Source organism: Oncorhynchus gorbuscha, linkage group LG16 (genome assembly GCF_021184085.1).
Source record: "Oncorhynchus gorbuscha isolate QuinsamMale2020 ecotype Even-year linkage group LG16, OgorEven_v1.0, whole genome shotgun sequence".
In the NCBI taxonomy this organism is placed as follows: Eukaryota; Metazoa; Chordata; class Actinopteri; order Salmoniformes; family Salmonidae; genus Oncorhynchus; species Oncorhynchus gorbuscha.
Genome location: NC_060188.1, coordinates 24,224,878 through 24,237,343, shown reverse-complemented (window position 1 = coordinate 24,237,343; position 12,466 = coordinate 24,224,878). Strand labels below are relative to the sequence as shown.

At 41.6% G+C, this 12,466-nt stretch overlaps 1 protein-coding gene across 1 annotated transcript; it reads right to left on the bottom strand.

The window, feature by feature from the left end:
• Positions 1-721: 721 nt before the first annotated feature.
• Positions 722-10,589, bottom strand: LOC123999247 (ADP-ribosylation factor 2). The gene is made up of 5 exons (XM_046304814.1): positions 10,451-10,589; positions 6,250-6,407; positions 5,433-5,543; positions 5,179-5,303; positions 722-3,642 (listed from the first exon to the last, which is right to left on the bottom strand). Exons 2-5 carry the CDS (start codon positions 6,395-6,397, stop codon positions 3,481-3,483), a joined length of 546 nt encoding a protein of 181 aa, XP_046160770.1. The 5' UTR covers positions 6,398-6,407; positions 10,451-10,589; the 3' UTR covers positions 722-3,480.
• Positions 10,590-12,466: the final 1,877 nt, after the last annotated feature.

The following is a 12,466-nucleotide window of genomic DNA, read 5'->3' as shown; positions in this document are numbered from 1 at the left end:
CATTTTATGTCAGTGGGAGAACCATGCTGCACGACTTTTTCTCTGAAAGAAGACAGAAACAAAATGCTATTATTTTGTAGGTAGTGCCACACTGTGACTAAGAGTAATTGCAGTCTAGGAAAATCTGCCTCAGGGGCTTCTGTGATTTTTGTAACTCAAAAACACTCATGTTATCCTGAAAACCTTAAAGGTTTACCTTGTTGAATATGATCTGTGTTCCAATGTAATGAATAGGTTCTTACTGTGGTGGAATTGTGAACTGATGTTTCAGTATCTAAGCCTATTTTAGCCCAGTGTTTCAGTATCTAAGCCTATTTTAGCCCAGTGTTTCAGTATCTAAGCCTATTTTAGCCCAGTGTTTCAGTATCTAAGCCTATTTTAGCCCAGTGTTTCAGTATCTAAGCCTATTTTAGCCCAGTGTTTCAGTATCTAAGCCTATTTTAGCCCAGTGTTTCAGTATCTAAGCCTATTTTAGCCCAGTGTTTCAGTATCTAAGCCTATTTTAGCCCAGTGTTTCAGCATCTAAGCCTATTTTAGCCCAGTGTTTCAGTATCTAAGCCCATTTTAGCCCAGTGTTTCAGTATCTAAGCCTATTTTTGCCCAGTGTCTCAGTATCTAAGCCTATTTTAGCCCAGTGTCTCAGTATCTAAGCCTATTTTAGCCCAGTGTTTCAGTAACTAAGCATCTATTTTATATTTTCATGAAATAAATATACAAGAGATTTGCAATAGAGATCTCTTTATTATAGTGCATTTCTCAGATGTTACAAGATGGGTTAAAAACAAGCTAAAAACAAAGGGAAATCCTTAAGTAAAAGAAAATACATATGCACACACACCTTGTGTCATTTGTACAGAAAATGATCTGAAAATGAAAGCTTCACATCTGAACAAGGGTAGCTAAATTAAATTGTCAAGTTAAAATAAATGTTCATACAGAAGTTGATATACACTTTAATTACCTGCCATATGCCGGAAGTGACACTCATCATTCAATTCAATGGGTTTTCTTTCAGCACTAAACTCTACAATATCATTACAAAAGAAAAGGCCAAAAATTAGATTAGAGTTATTCATTTGTTGAAACCATTTTCTGGAACAATTCATAACAGAAAAAAAAGAGATCTAATTGTCCAGTTGTACACAGATAAAAGGGTAAAGGTCAGTCCTACCCTCAAGAGGTCAGTGTGGGGCTGGGGCCTTAAGAGTCATCTTCAATCAGCAGGGGTTGTGTACAGTACAGTGTACTAAGGGTTTCTCAACTAAATTAGCAGTAGCCTTTGGAATACATGGGATGTACAGAAAACCATTTTGTCAGTTATGATATACATTTTTAAGCTATGTGTTGATGTGAAGAACAGCCGCAGCTTAAATTGCACATGGTGACTGTCTGCTGGTGTAGTTGCTATGGCGATGCTGATGGGAGAGAGTTGTCAATGAGAGCACTGCTGATGTGAGCAGAAAGCTCAAGCTTTCCTCCCGCAGCTTGTTGCAAAGAGGTTGATGAGGCAACCTTCCATGGTCTAGTTACAGTACTATTGTATAATAGTGTAAGCTGGTCATGTTTCACATGAAGCAAAGGGGAATATGTGACTCTACCTGTGCAGAAGAACCGGGATAAGTAACCCTGACGACACATATAGAGCAAACAACCTAGATAGCCCCGCATAGTGTGTTAACAATTCAGAGTGCGGATTGTAGGCTGAAGCATAACGCATTGAATGCCATGAGAGCTTGATAACAACACAGCACTATGAGGAATTGGAGAAGAGTGCCGTGTTAGTGCAGCTGAAAGTCAGTGGCGGCTGACGGAAGGCGCTAAAGGAGGGGCTTAATGTAATGTCTGGAATGGAATCAATGGAACGGTATCAAACATATCGGAACCACATTTGACAATTATGTCATTCCAGTCATTACAATGAGCCCATCCTCCTACAGCTCTTCCCACCAACCTCCTCTGCTGGAAGTGACCCATCAGGCCCACCCCATGCCCTGCAGAAAAGTCCAACTCTGCAAACATCTCTGCAAAGCTAAACACAACCAGCCCTTCATAAGTCAAACCCAAAGGATCCTAAAGCATTTTGATTGAAAGACTGCACACCTGGCTCCTCAGCTCATGCTAGACCAAGGGAACCAGGTCATCTGTACAAAAAATAACAATGTAAATCAAATATAATAAAAAGGAAAGAAGTAGACAACAGAAAATGTAATGAGGAGAAAGCCAGAGTGGGAGCAACTCTCAAAAGGCCTCGCTGTTCCAGTGGACAGGAACGGTGCTGAAAACACCCAACTAATCCCATGTACACTCACCCAATGTACTCACAGAGCTGTGGCTAGCTACACTCAACTACACTGACCCTCTGCCTAGCATAGGTAGTATAGTGTAGTACTAGACAAATACAGTTTATTGCGTTTTCCATACCCGGCGGTAAGGACTCAATCAAAACATTATCAATGATCTCACAAGGCCCTGTGAAAGGAACATATCGCTTGGTGTTAGCCACCAATAAAGATGCAGGGTGATAAAGAGGCCATCACTTGTGCTCCTAGAGGGCAGCAGGGTCAGCAGCTGGTTACCTTTTGGAACAACTTATTTCCAGACAAGACATGTCTTGCTCCATTCTAATAAACCAAAAACAATAGTAACAACTCATTTCAGTCAGTAATGCCTACCAAACAGCTGACCCTAAAGTCCTGCAGGTCTTATCAAGCACCGCCGTCATCATTCAGGCTAAGGCGGCTTCGCTCAACAACAAAAACGAGTGGGCGAGGGGCTGTGTGACATCACTAATTTGTTGTGCTTCAATGGAGATTTGAGGGTTAGGACAGAGACTGAAAGATAGCTAATAATTGATTAGCTAGTGTTCAAGACAGCCAGAACAACATGATTTCCCAAAGAATGCAAAGAAGGATCTAGGATGGAAAAGCTATTTTTATTTGTCCTTTTTCCAACCTGATACAGGTTACATTGAGATGCATTTCATGGTGTGGGGTCTCAAACCAACAGTCTAACAAGAGTGTCTGACAGATCGCAATACTAGTGGATGGAAAATCAAAGTTGTTTTTTTAATCTATAAACTTTATTCATTTTGCAGATTACACGTAAGACTTAGCATCCTGGGTCTTTCTTTGCCTTGTGAAAACCAGGGTGTCTTAGGAGCCACTGACGGTGGGTCAGGAGGGGGGGGGCGCTAGAGTTAGCCATGCTGTCATTTCCATGGGTGAGTGAGACTGTTGAAGGCACAGCAGGGCTGCTCCCACTCCCGGCTCACACACATGCACCCACACATACATACACATTAAGATCCACACAAACACTTGCACTCTCACACACACAGGTATGTGGGGTATCACTGGTCAAAGCCCCAATGGTTGGAGGGGATGGAGTGAGAGAGACGGGAGGAGAGAGGGGCTGGGACCAGCGCTGTCGCCCATAACACACTGCGCAGACAAAGACGCAGACAGACGGCGGAATGGTGGATCATTTTGCATTCTTTAGCTGGTTGGAGAGCCAGTCGAGGCCCTCGTAGAGCCCGTCCCCGCTGGTAGCGCATGTGGCCTGGATGTACCAGTTACGCTGGCGCAGGGAGTGCAGGCCCAGCTTGTCTGTGATCTCCGCTGCGTTCATAGCGTTGGGGAGGTCCTGAAGAGTGGAGAGAAAAGGATTAACCCAGGAAAACATGCGTCTGCAACAGACCTTCACAAGCCATCTTAGTATAAGAGGTCGACCAATTTATCGGCATGGCCGATTTCAAGTTTTCATAACAATCGGTAATCTGCCTTTTTGGACGCCGATTACATTACAATCCACAAGGAAACTGTGTGGCAGGATGACCACCTGTAACGCGGGTGCAACATCAAAAGGGCCTTGTGGCTGCAAGGAGCCACGGTAAGTTGCTAGATTGTATTTTATAAGATAAGTTTAATGCTATCTTAACATAATCATTTGTTAACTACACATGGTTGATGATATTACTAGTTTAACTAGCTTGTCCTGCGTTGCATATAATGAATGCGGTGCCTGTTAATATATCATAGAATCACAGCTTACTTCAACTTCGCCAAACGGGAGATGATTTAACAAAAGCGTATTCGCAAAAAGCACAATCGTTGCAATAATGTACCTTTTACCATAAACATCAATGCCTTTCTTAAAATCAATACACAGAAGTATATATATATATTTTTAAACCTGCATATTTAGTTAAAAGAAATTCATGTTAGCAGGCAATATTAACTAGGGGAAATTGTGTCACTTCTCTTACGTTCAGTGCAAGCAGAGTCAGGGTATATGCTACAGTTTGGGCCGCCTGGCTCGTTGTAAACTAATTTGCCAGAATTTTACATAATTATGACATAACATTGAAGGTTGTGCAATGTAACAGCAATATTTAGACTTAGGGTTGCCAGCCGTTCGATAAAATACGGAACGATTCCGTATTTCACTGAAAGAATAAACATTTTGTTTTCAAAATGATAGTTTACGGATTTGACAGTATTAATGACCAAAGGTTCATATTTTTGTGTTTATTATATTATAATTAAGTCTATGATTTGATATAGCAGTCTGACTGAGAGGTGGTAGATGGCAGCAGGAGGCTCGTAGGCATTCATTCAAAGAGTACCTTACTGCATTTGCCAGGAGCTCTTAGCAATTTTTTACACACACACACGAGAGAGAGAGAGACAAAGAAAATGTAAAAATCATCTGATTAATCACTATTGGCTTTTTTTGGTCCTCAAATAATCGGTATTGGTGTTGAAAAATCGGTCGACCTCTACTTAGTATAGAGGGAGTCCATTGTATGACCTTGAGTTAAACTACTAGTATCTGCAAACCATATGAATATGGTATGTAACATATGAACCATATGCCTGCGTTAACACAGGCAGCCCAATTGATCTTTTTCCCAATTACTGGCAAAATATCTGATCTGATTGGTCAAAAGACCAAATTAGTGGACAAAAGATCACCTGTTTGTTAGTTTCGCTCTGCTCAGTGTAAAATTGCACTCCGATTCCATTTTAAAGAATTTCACGCACTGCTCACACCGAGAACACTTGATTTAAATGGCCTACTCTTTACGCGTCAAGCTAAAATTACATGTCCAGGATAGCAGGTAAAAATACCTACTCTTTTCCTGATGCACTAGTGTCTCTCCCCAGTTAGTCAGTTCACCTGTTTGTTAGCGAACACAAGCAGCACAGCGTCTCTCAGCTCGTCCTCAGCCAGCATCCTTGTCAGCTCCTCCCGCGCCTCGTTCACTCTCTCCCTATCGTTACTGTCCACCACAAAGATCAGACCTGAGAGTAGCAGAGGGAGAGAAAGGATGGAGGGTGAGGAAAATATGAACATTTACCCGGGACTGTCTCAACTTCACTGTTTCTGACTGAGATGGTGCTGAGGGGGTTCTGGTGAAAGTGTCCACTCACCTTGGGTGTTCTGGAAGTAGTGCCGCCACAGAGGCCTGATCTTGTCCTGACCGCCCACATCCCACACTGTGAAGCTGATGTTCTTGTATTCTACCGTCTCAACGTTAAAACCTGAGAGAGCAAGAAAGATCAGTTACATCAGGAACCTAAGACACTAACATTCCAAGAGGCTGTGTGAGATGACATATCAGCAATCCCAAACAGGCAAGCTAAGTCACTCCCTTAACACAAATGTCTGTATGAAATGTCTTTGCCCGAATGTAGCTGCAAATTAAAATGTATATTTTAATAAAATACACAAAGTGAATGAACATCTACTGGAATATGAAATGTCATCAGCCTGGAGTTACATTCCAATAACGCAACATTTATTTCAGGGGGGGCTGTAAAACTCCATTCATTCCTATATTTAAAAGTCACTTAATCCCTATGACAACAGCCACACTGCAGGACGTTGCCTGTCTGCGGGAGCTCTGCAGCTGATGTAGGTAGGCTACACAGTGCCCGACCCACGTCTCCTAATGAAATCCATGTACAGGCAGACTGTTGGCCTTTACAGGGGCCCACTCATTGCTTCAGAGCCTGAGGGCAGCTCACGGCAGCTACTCTGGGCATGTGGGTAGTGATCAGGGTTCGGATGAGATGGGGACATTCATTTCCACTCCCCTACAACTAAACAAACAGGAGTCTTGATCTCATGAAAATCACATGGAACAAGTTATTGGAGGAATATTGGGGAGCATTTCAAGAGGGGTTTGTACCTAGGTGAGGGGTGTGTGATGACAAGGAGTAAAAGGGATAAGGCTAAGCTACTCACCGATGGTAGGGATTGTGGTGACGATCTCTCCCAGTTTGAGCTTGTACAGGATGGTGGTCTTGCCGGCAGCATCCAGCCCCACCATCAGAATCCGCATCTCTTTTTTACCAAAGAGATTCTTAAACAGGCCTGCAAACATGTTCCCCATCTTGGCTAATCTGGAGGAAGGGAGACAGAAATCAAAATGGTAAGCTAGTAGTCGTAAAACATTCATTATGCCTAACACCAGGCTAAACCGGCCGTGTGTGTGTGTGTGTGTGTGTGTGTGTGTGTGTGTGTGTGTGTTCGGTAACACAAAAGCTCACTGACGTATGTGAGCAGTGTGGATGAAAAGATTCATTAACATGAAAACGTTGAAATATTGTGCACTGCTCCCGCATACACCGATCCGACACCACCCACATTGTAAAACTAGACATTTTTTATGAATCAATTTATAAATGTATATAAAAGGTACCCATCCTTGGTAGTTTCATTAAGACTTTTGACCTGTGAGGGTAATAATGTCAGACTAAGCTTCCTTATCGCTGATAAAGGGCAACCACAGAGATTAAATTCATGAGAGGGAGAAAAAGTGCTGAGAAAAGCATTAAGTCACTGTCTGTGTTTATTTTGCGTCTTAACAATGGGCCCTCACAGTGGCGCCTCTGGGTCTCACACCACACACGAGCAGGACTGCAGGTCGGTGTCGTTCTGACTGGCAGGCAACTGTTTACTCATAGCCAGGAGCAGAGAAGTGGATCACATGAATGGCAGAGCACTGACCAGAGACACGATCCAGGGGTAGAGGCTGGTTACAACATAGCATCACCTGAACACCTATTGCCCAACACAAACAGGCTCTAACAGCAGCCACAACAATTAGAATGTAGTAGCCTAGTCAGTCCCAAATAGAAGCCTACATACATGTCTAACACAACACCATAACTAATTCATGTTGTTGTTTTTTTACTTAACTTTCTCACTGTTGAAATGCGTTTATAAATGTACACGGGTCTTTACATCAATTTGGTACCTTTTGAGAAGTGTAACTTTTACATCATTTCAACTTAATGAAAAAATAAAAATCCTTTTGTTTTAATAGTGCCTATTACATGCAAAATAAAGTAACAGGTTTGATGATTTCTTCTGACATCAACCATAGAATTTGGGGCGGCAGGTAGCCTAGTGGTTAGAGCGTTGGACAGGTTGCAAGATCGGATCCCCGAGCGCACGAGGTAAAAGTCTGTCGTTCTGACCCTGAACAAGGCAGTTAACCCACTGTTCCTAGGCCATCATTGAATATTATAATTTGTTCTTAACTGACTTACCTAGTTAAATAATGGTGTAATTGTTAATTTTTTTATAATAATATCCACTTGTGACAAGGAAACTGTCACAGAAACATTTGTTCAACCGGGAGGGGCAATTGAATGCAAGCTTCACACAAAAAAATACATTGTTACAACATTTCTAGTCTATGGGTAACTGGATTGACATGTTATGCTCGACCCGCTCAGTTTTGCACCACAAAATTGCCAAAAAAAGTAGAATCAGCTCATCTGCTTTTACTCTAAGATATTCAATGTTTTAAAAGACAGTGTCACCATATTAAAATGAGAGTTCAGTTCACATAACAGGGTTGAGGGACATACTTAAATGAATCACAAAAATAATCATCTTCAGAAATCTTCATAGAAGTGAGAGTTGACAGAGGGATGTCAAAATACTGCATTTTAGCACTTTAGCAGATTAATATTATGGACAATTCAATCAAAGGGCATCGCATTTCAAATAACAGGCTTTTAAAATCCAATATTGGTACACAATTTGTACTTAAAATATCGAAGGGCACGCTTTCATGGAATGACCCACAAATGTATTAATTGTTAACTTTAATTTTGAATTAGGCAAATTCATTGCAATAACAATCCTTCCTGTTATTCAGTATGTTGCCAAGCACATCGCAGAATCATGTGATTTAAGACACAGCTTATGATGAAACAGGCTCACTACATCAGACAAATAGTGTATCCTAAACACCATGACAAAAACCGATTCATATTTGAGACAAGTTAGCGGTCTTAATACAAAAACTGGACAAGAGTAGGGGACAATGGGACCACATTCTAAAAGACCCATACAAGTGTTGTAGGTGAAACAAAGAGCATGCAGTCTGAGCTCAAGTAAAAACACACAATGAGGCCAGTGATGTGGCGAATATAGGTCAGCACTCAGAAGAACCAGAGTACTAGAGGCTGGATATGAGAGAGGTAACAACACACCTGTAAGCAGAGACACACTGCTGAATTAACCAGGAGAGAGACAGGGAAACAATGATCCTGTAAGGGCAAATAGGCTATTGAACACTCAGGTCTTTCTCCAAAGGACAGGAATGACTTTAAAATAATGGAACACTATGATGTTGAGCAAATCCCTCCCACTAGCACATGGATACAAATGATAGCATAGGATAACAACCAACACGGTATTATTACACTCCTTCAAGACAATTGTGTGGCAAATGGTATACAAATGAACACAATTCATAATTCATAAAGGTGTTCTTTGGTGGAAACATGCTGAAGCCATTTAAATATGACACACGCCTTGGCACTTCTGAAAAACTACACAACAACCGTAGGCAAACAAAGGAGGAGGGGTGTGATTTGAGTTCTAACATCATGAACACAGGGAGTTGTCAGTTTCACAAAGTGCCTTCCTGGATTCAGTATGTGACAACGAATCTAGCTCTCGCCAACAGGCATTCCACAGAGGGGAGTTCCAGAACTAGAAAAGCTCATAGCTTGCAGATTTCTAATGACATCACAACAATGGCAGCTCATTTGAATCAGGATTGTCCACCCTGTTCCTCAACTAAAGCAAAGAGGAAGCGCTCAGAATGCATCGTCCTCTGAGGAAACAGGAATAACAGGGGAGGGGTATGGGAGGCCAGCAGCAAGTCATCAGAGAGTAGTTAAGTGAACTTATTACAGTATGCATGTGATATAGGCTGCCTGAGGTAGAGTCTTTTGGGGTGCATTGGCAATCAGTGTTAAGGGGTTCTAAAAGAGATGCTCATAAAAAAATTCAAAAGAGCCCATGTGGATTAATAATTGACATGCCAAATGACAAGGGGGTGGAACATGTGATGTACAGCCTACTACATACAGTACACACATTAATATTGAGGGAACAATAGGGGCAGCAAGGGGGCTCACTTTCTGGTTGGACAGGCAAATAGTGGACATTTTTCTTTTAAGTCTAGCAATGTTTTTCCATAAGGGAAAGTTAAGACATGTTGGGGTTAACCTGCTCCACCAGTTGTTTGATCAGGACCTGAATAAAGTATGCAAATCTGCCAGATTCTTGGAGAACTCAATGTTTGAAAATGGAAATGTATGGAAGACAGAGACATGGGTGTCAGTCATAAATAACACAAAGATAGATGTGTGTAGCTTTGCATGCATCTCACACACTATTTTGGTTCAGTTGTCTGTCCATTAAAAATATTTGGGCCTAACATAAGGTTTTAGCTAGTTAACTACATTAATTTGTAACACTAGCTAGTGACTAACCATGTGACTGGTTCAGTTTGAAGACTGACAACAGTTTCCAAAACCAAATCTAACCATCCAGTACCAACAGTTACGCTAGGTAAAGCTTCCCGGCACAGTTTAGTTACCCAGCTAGAGGCCGCAGAGACCACCAAGTCACCTTACCGTTTAACCCACATGCTGGTTAACTACATTCATTTAGAAACGAGTTTAACGGTTGGTTAGCTAGTTAAGCGGCAGACGACTCAAATCTCAATCCACGTAAATTAACGTTACGCAGTCAGAATATAGGCGTAGCTAGCTAGCTAGCTAACGTCAATTTTGCGAAGCGGCTCGACATAATGCCTCCAAATAGGAGGAAGCTGAATGTCCAATCACAATGACCAGCGAATACTTATTAACACAATTTCAGTAAAATTAGCGGAATAATGTTCTCACGACTTTTACAGGTCGTGAGAATATAATGCCGGGTGAGCTTGCGAACGTTAACTAACTATTGACGGCAGATGATCCTCGTTTGGTTTGAGTCTACGGATTCGTTGTCAAAGCTTGCGTTCAAGCCGAAAGCAAATAAGCAATCGTTTGCATTCCAGATCCTGAAAATATATATTTTTAAATACTACGAATTACATATATTATATTGCTACGTTGTATACATGTTTTACCTTTTAGTGGCGGTTTCTCGATCTTTCTTTTACGCTCCTATTCACCGCTAACAACAAAATGGCGTCTTTCACAAGTGTCAAGAAAGCCGCGTCATGGACGTTGCACATCGTAAGATCTTCACCAATCATATTATCCATGCAAGTTACTAAAACGTACCCTGCTGTGCTGCGGGCCAATCGATGAAACGACATTTAATGTTGAGGGCGGAGATTTACAGAAGGCCCTCCTCCAGTTTGCCCTAAAAACTGAAAGACCAGTCAAGCTTCCCGTAGGATCAAGCATCCCCCGCCCCATATTTCCGGCTTCAATGGAGACCGGATAAATTTGCCACTGGTCCAACCCATCATCATTGGGGAGGAGAGCAAACAAAACAAACCGGTTGCAATGGTTCAATCCAGAAGAAAAAAACGTCCGGAAAATACAGGACCATGGGTGTGTATAGACTTATATTGGATATGGCAAGCAAGTGCTGCCTTATATGCCTTATAGCTAGGCCACGTACCCATAATGGCATAGAGATCATCATCTCAATCAATAAGCAACAGCCTACAATTTACATTTCTGATCAAAGAATTCCAGCCTGTTTCTGTCATTCATCTTTTAATTAAACAAGCCTGAAAGAGTCAGAGCCAACACCATAGAAATAGGAATTATAATACAAATGAAGTAATTTAATGGGATCTCTATGGCCAACACTAACATGCAAGGTCTAAAATGACAGCTCGGTCTATAGGACCAACATGTAGGTAAACTGGAGTTTGGGGGCCCCTGGAGGTGGGCAGAGGGGAGAAGTGGGTTGCGAAGTTCAAGGTGCATCAGGGTTCAAGCGTTCATCAAGGTTGTTGGGGTCATCGTTAAAGGCTCACAGTGTGTGTTGTTCATATAAAATCCACTAGATGGGGCCGTCTCCATGCTGCAGTCATAATGTCCCAATAAATCCAAGCCAATAGTTTCCGTTTCGTGCTTCCTTTCCATAAATCAACCACTCTGAAATTATAGACATATGCCTATGTGAGTGCAATATCATCAGTTGGAAGTTTGTCCACCTTTCATGTGTTTGTGCTCATGGTTAGCTAATTCAGGTGGTTGTCCGGTTCCCTCAGTTATGCAGGTGTCACACTGAGCAGACAAAGAGATCTTTGATTACCCATTCATCCACATGGTGGTTGTAAACCAGAGTTGTTGTTGTTGCTGTTGGACATGAAGTGAATAAAAGGGATTTGATATGAAAATGGTCTATGGACTGAGACCTCCTGGGTGGTAGGCAGATATATCTACAGGTGTCATGAAGCACAGAATATCATTTAATTAGGGGGTATAAGCCTTGAAATACAATGCATTAAAATACAAGCTTATTGTTGATGTTTGTCTGTATGTGTTGTTGTACAGTAATTATTCACCGTGACTAGGCAGTGGGCATGCCACTTGTCATTAGTTTGTGTGTTGTCTAGGGCTGGCTATCCCACAATGTGTTCCTTCTCCTTGCAGGTGTTTGGTCAAGCGCCCACATGAGCATAAATATATTACAAAATAAAGATGTAATTCAGTTTGAGTACAACAACGTATTTATAGAGGTTTCTTCCCTGCTGCTATGAAACAGTAAGTAAGAATCAAAGAAAAAAACACTGTTAGGTAGAGAAAATTAGATTGGAGCCTTGGTGGTTTGTAACCATTATGACCAAAATGAAAATAGAGTTATCAAGAAGGAGACAGACCATCATCGAGTCTTTGCTGGCAATGGAAAATAGTCAGCAAGCAATGGTGGAGATTCAACTGTATAAAAATATGTATTGCTTAATAGATGTCTATGTAATCCTATAAGTGTATCTGCATCTTTGTATTTGTAGGCTATGTCTACCTTCTCAGGCAGCGACAGAACGTGGTTATAGTCAGCCACATCCTATAGCCTATAGTTATTCTAGTATATGCCCATACACTTGCCACTGGTGTATCCACCATAAACATGGCACAGTAGATCTGTCAGTGGGTAGAATGAAAATGCACCAGCAAGTTTG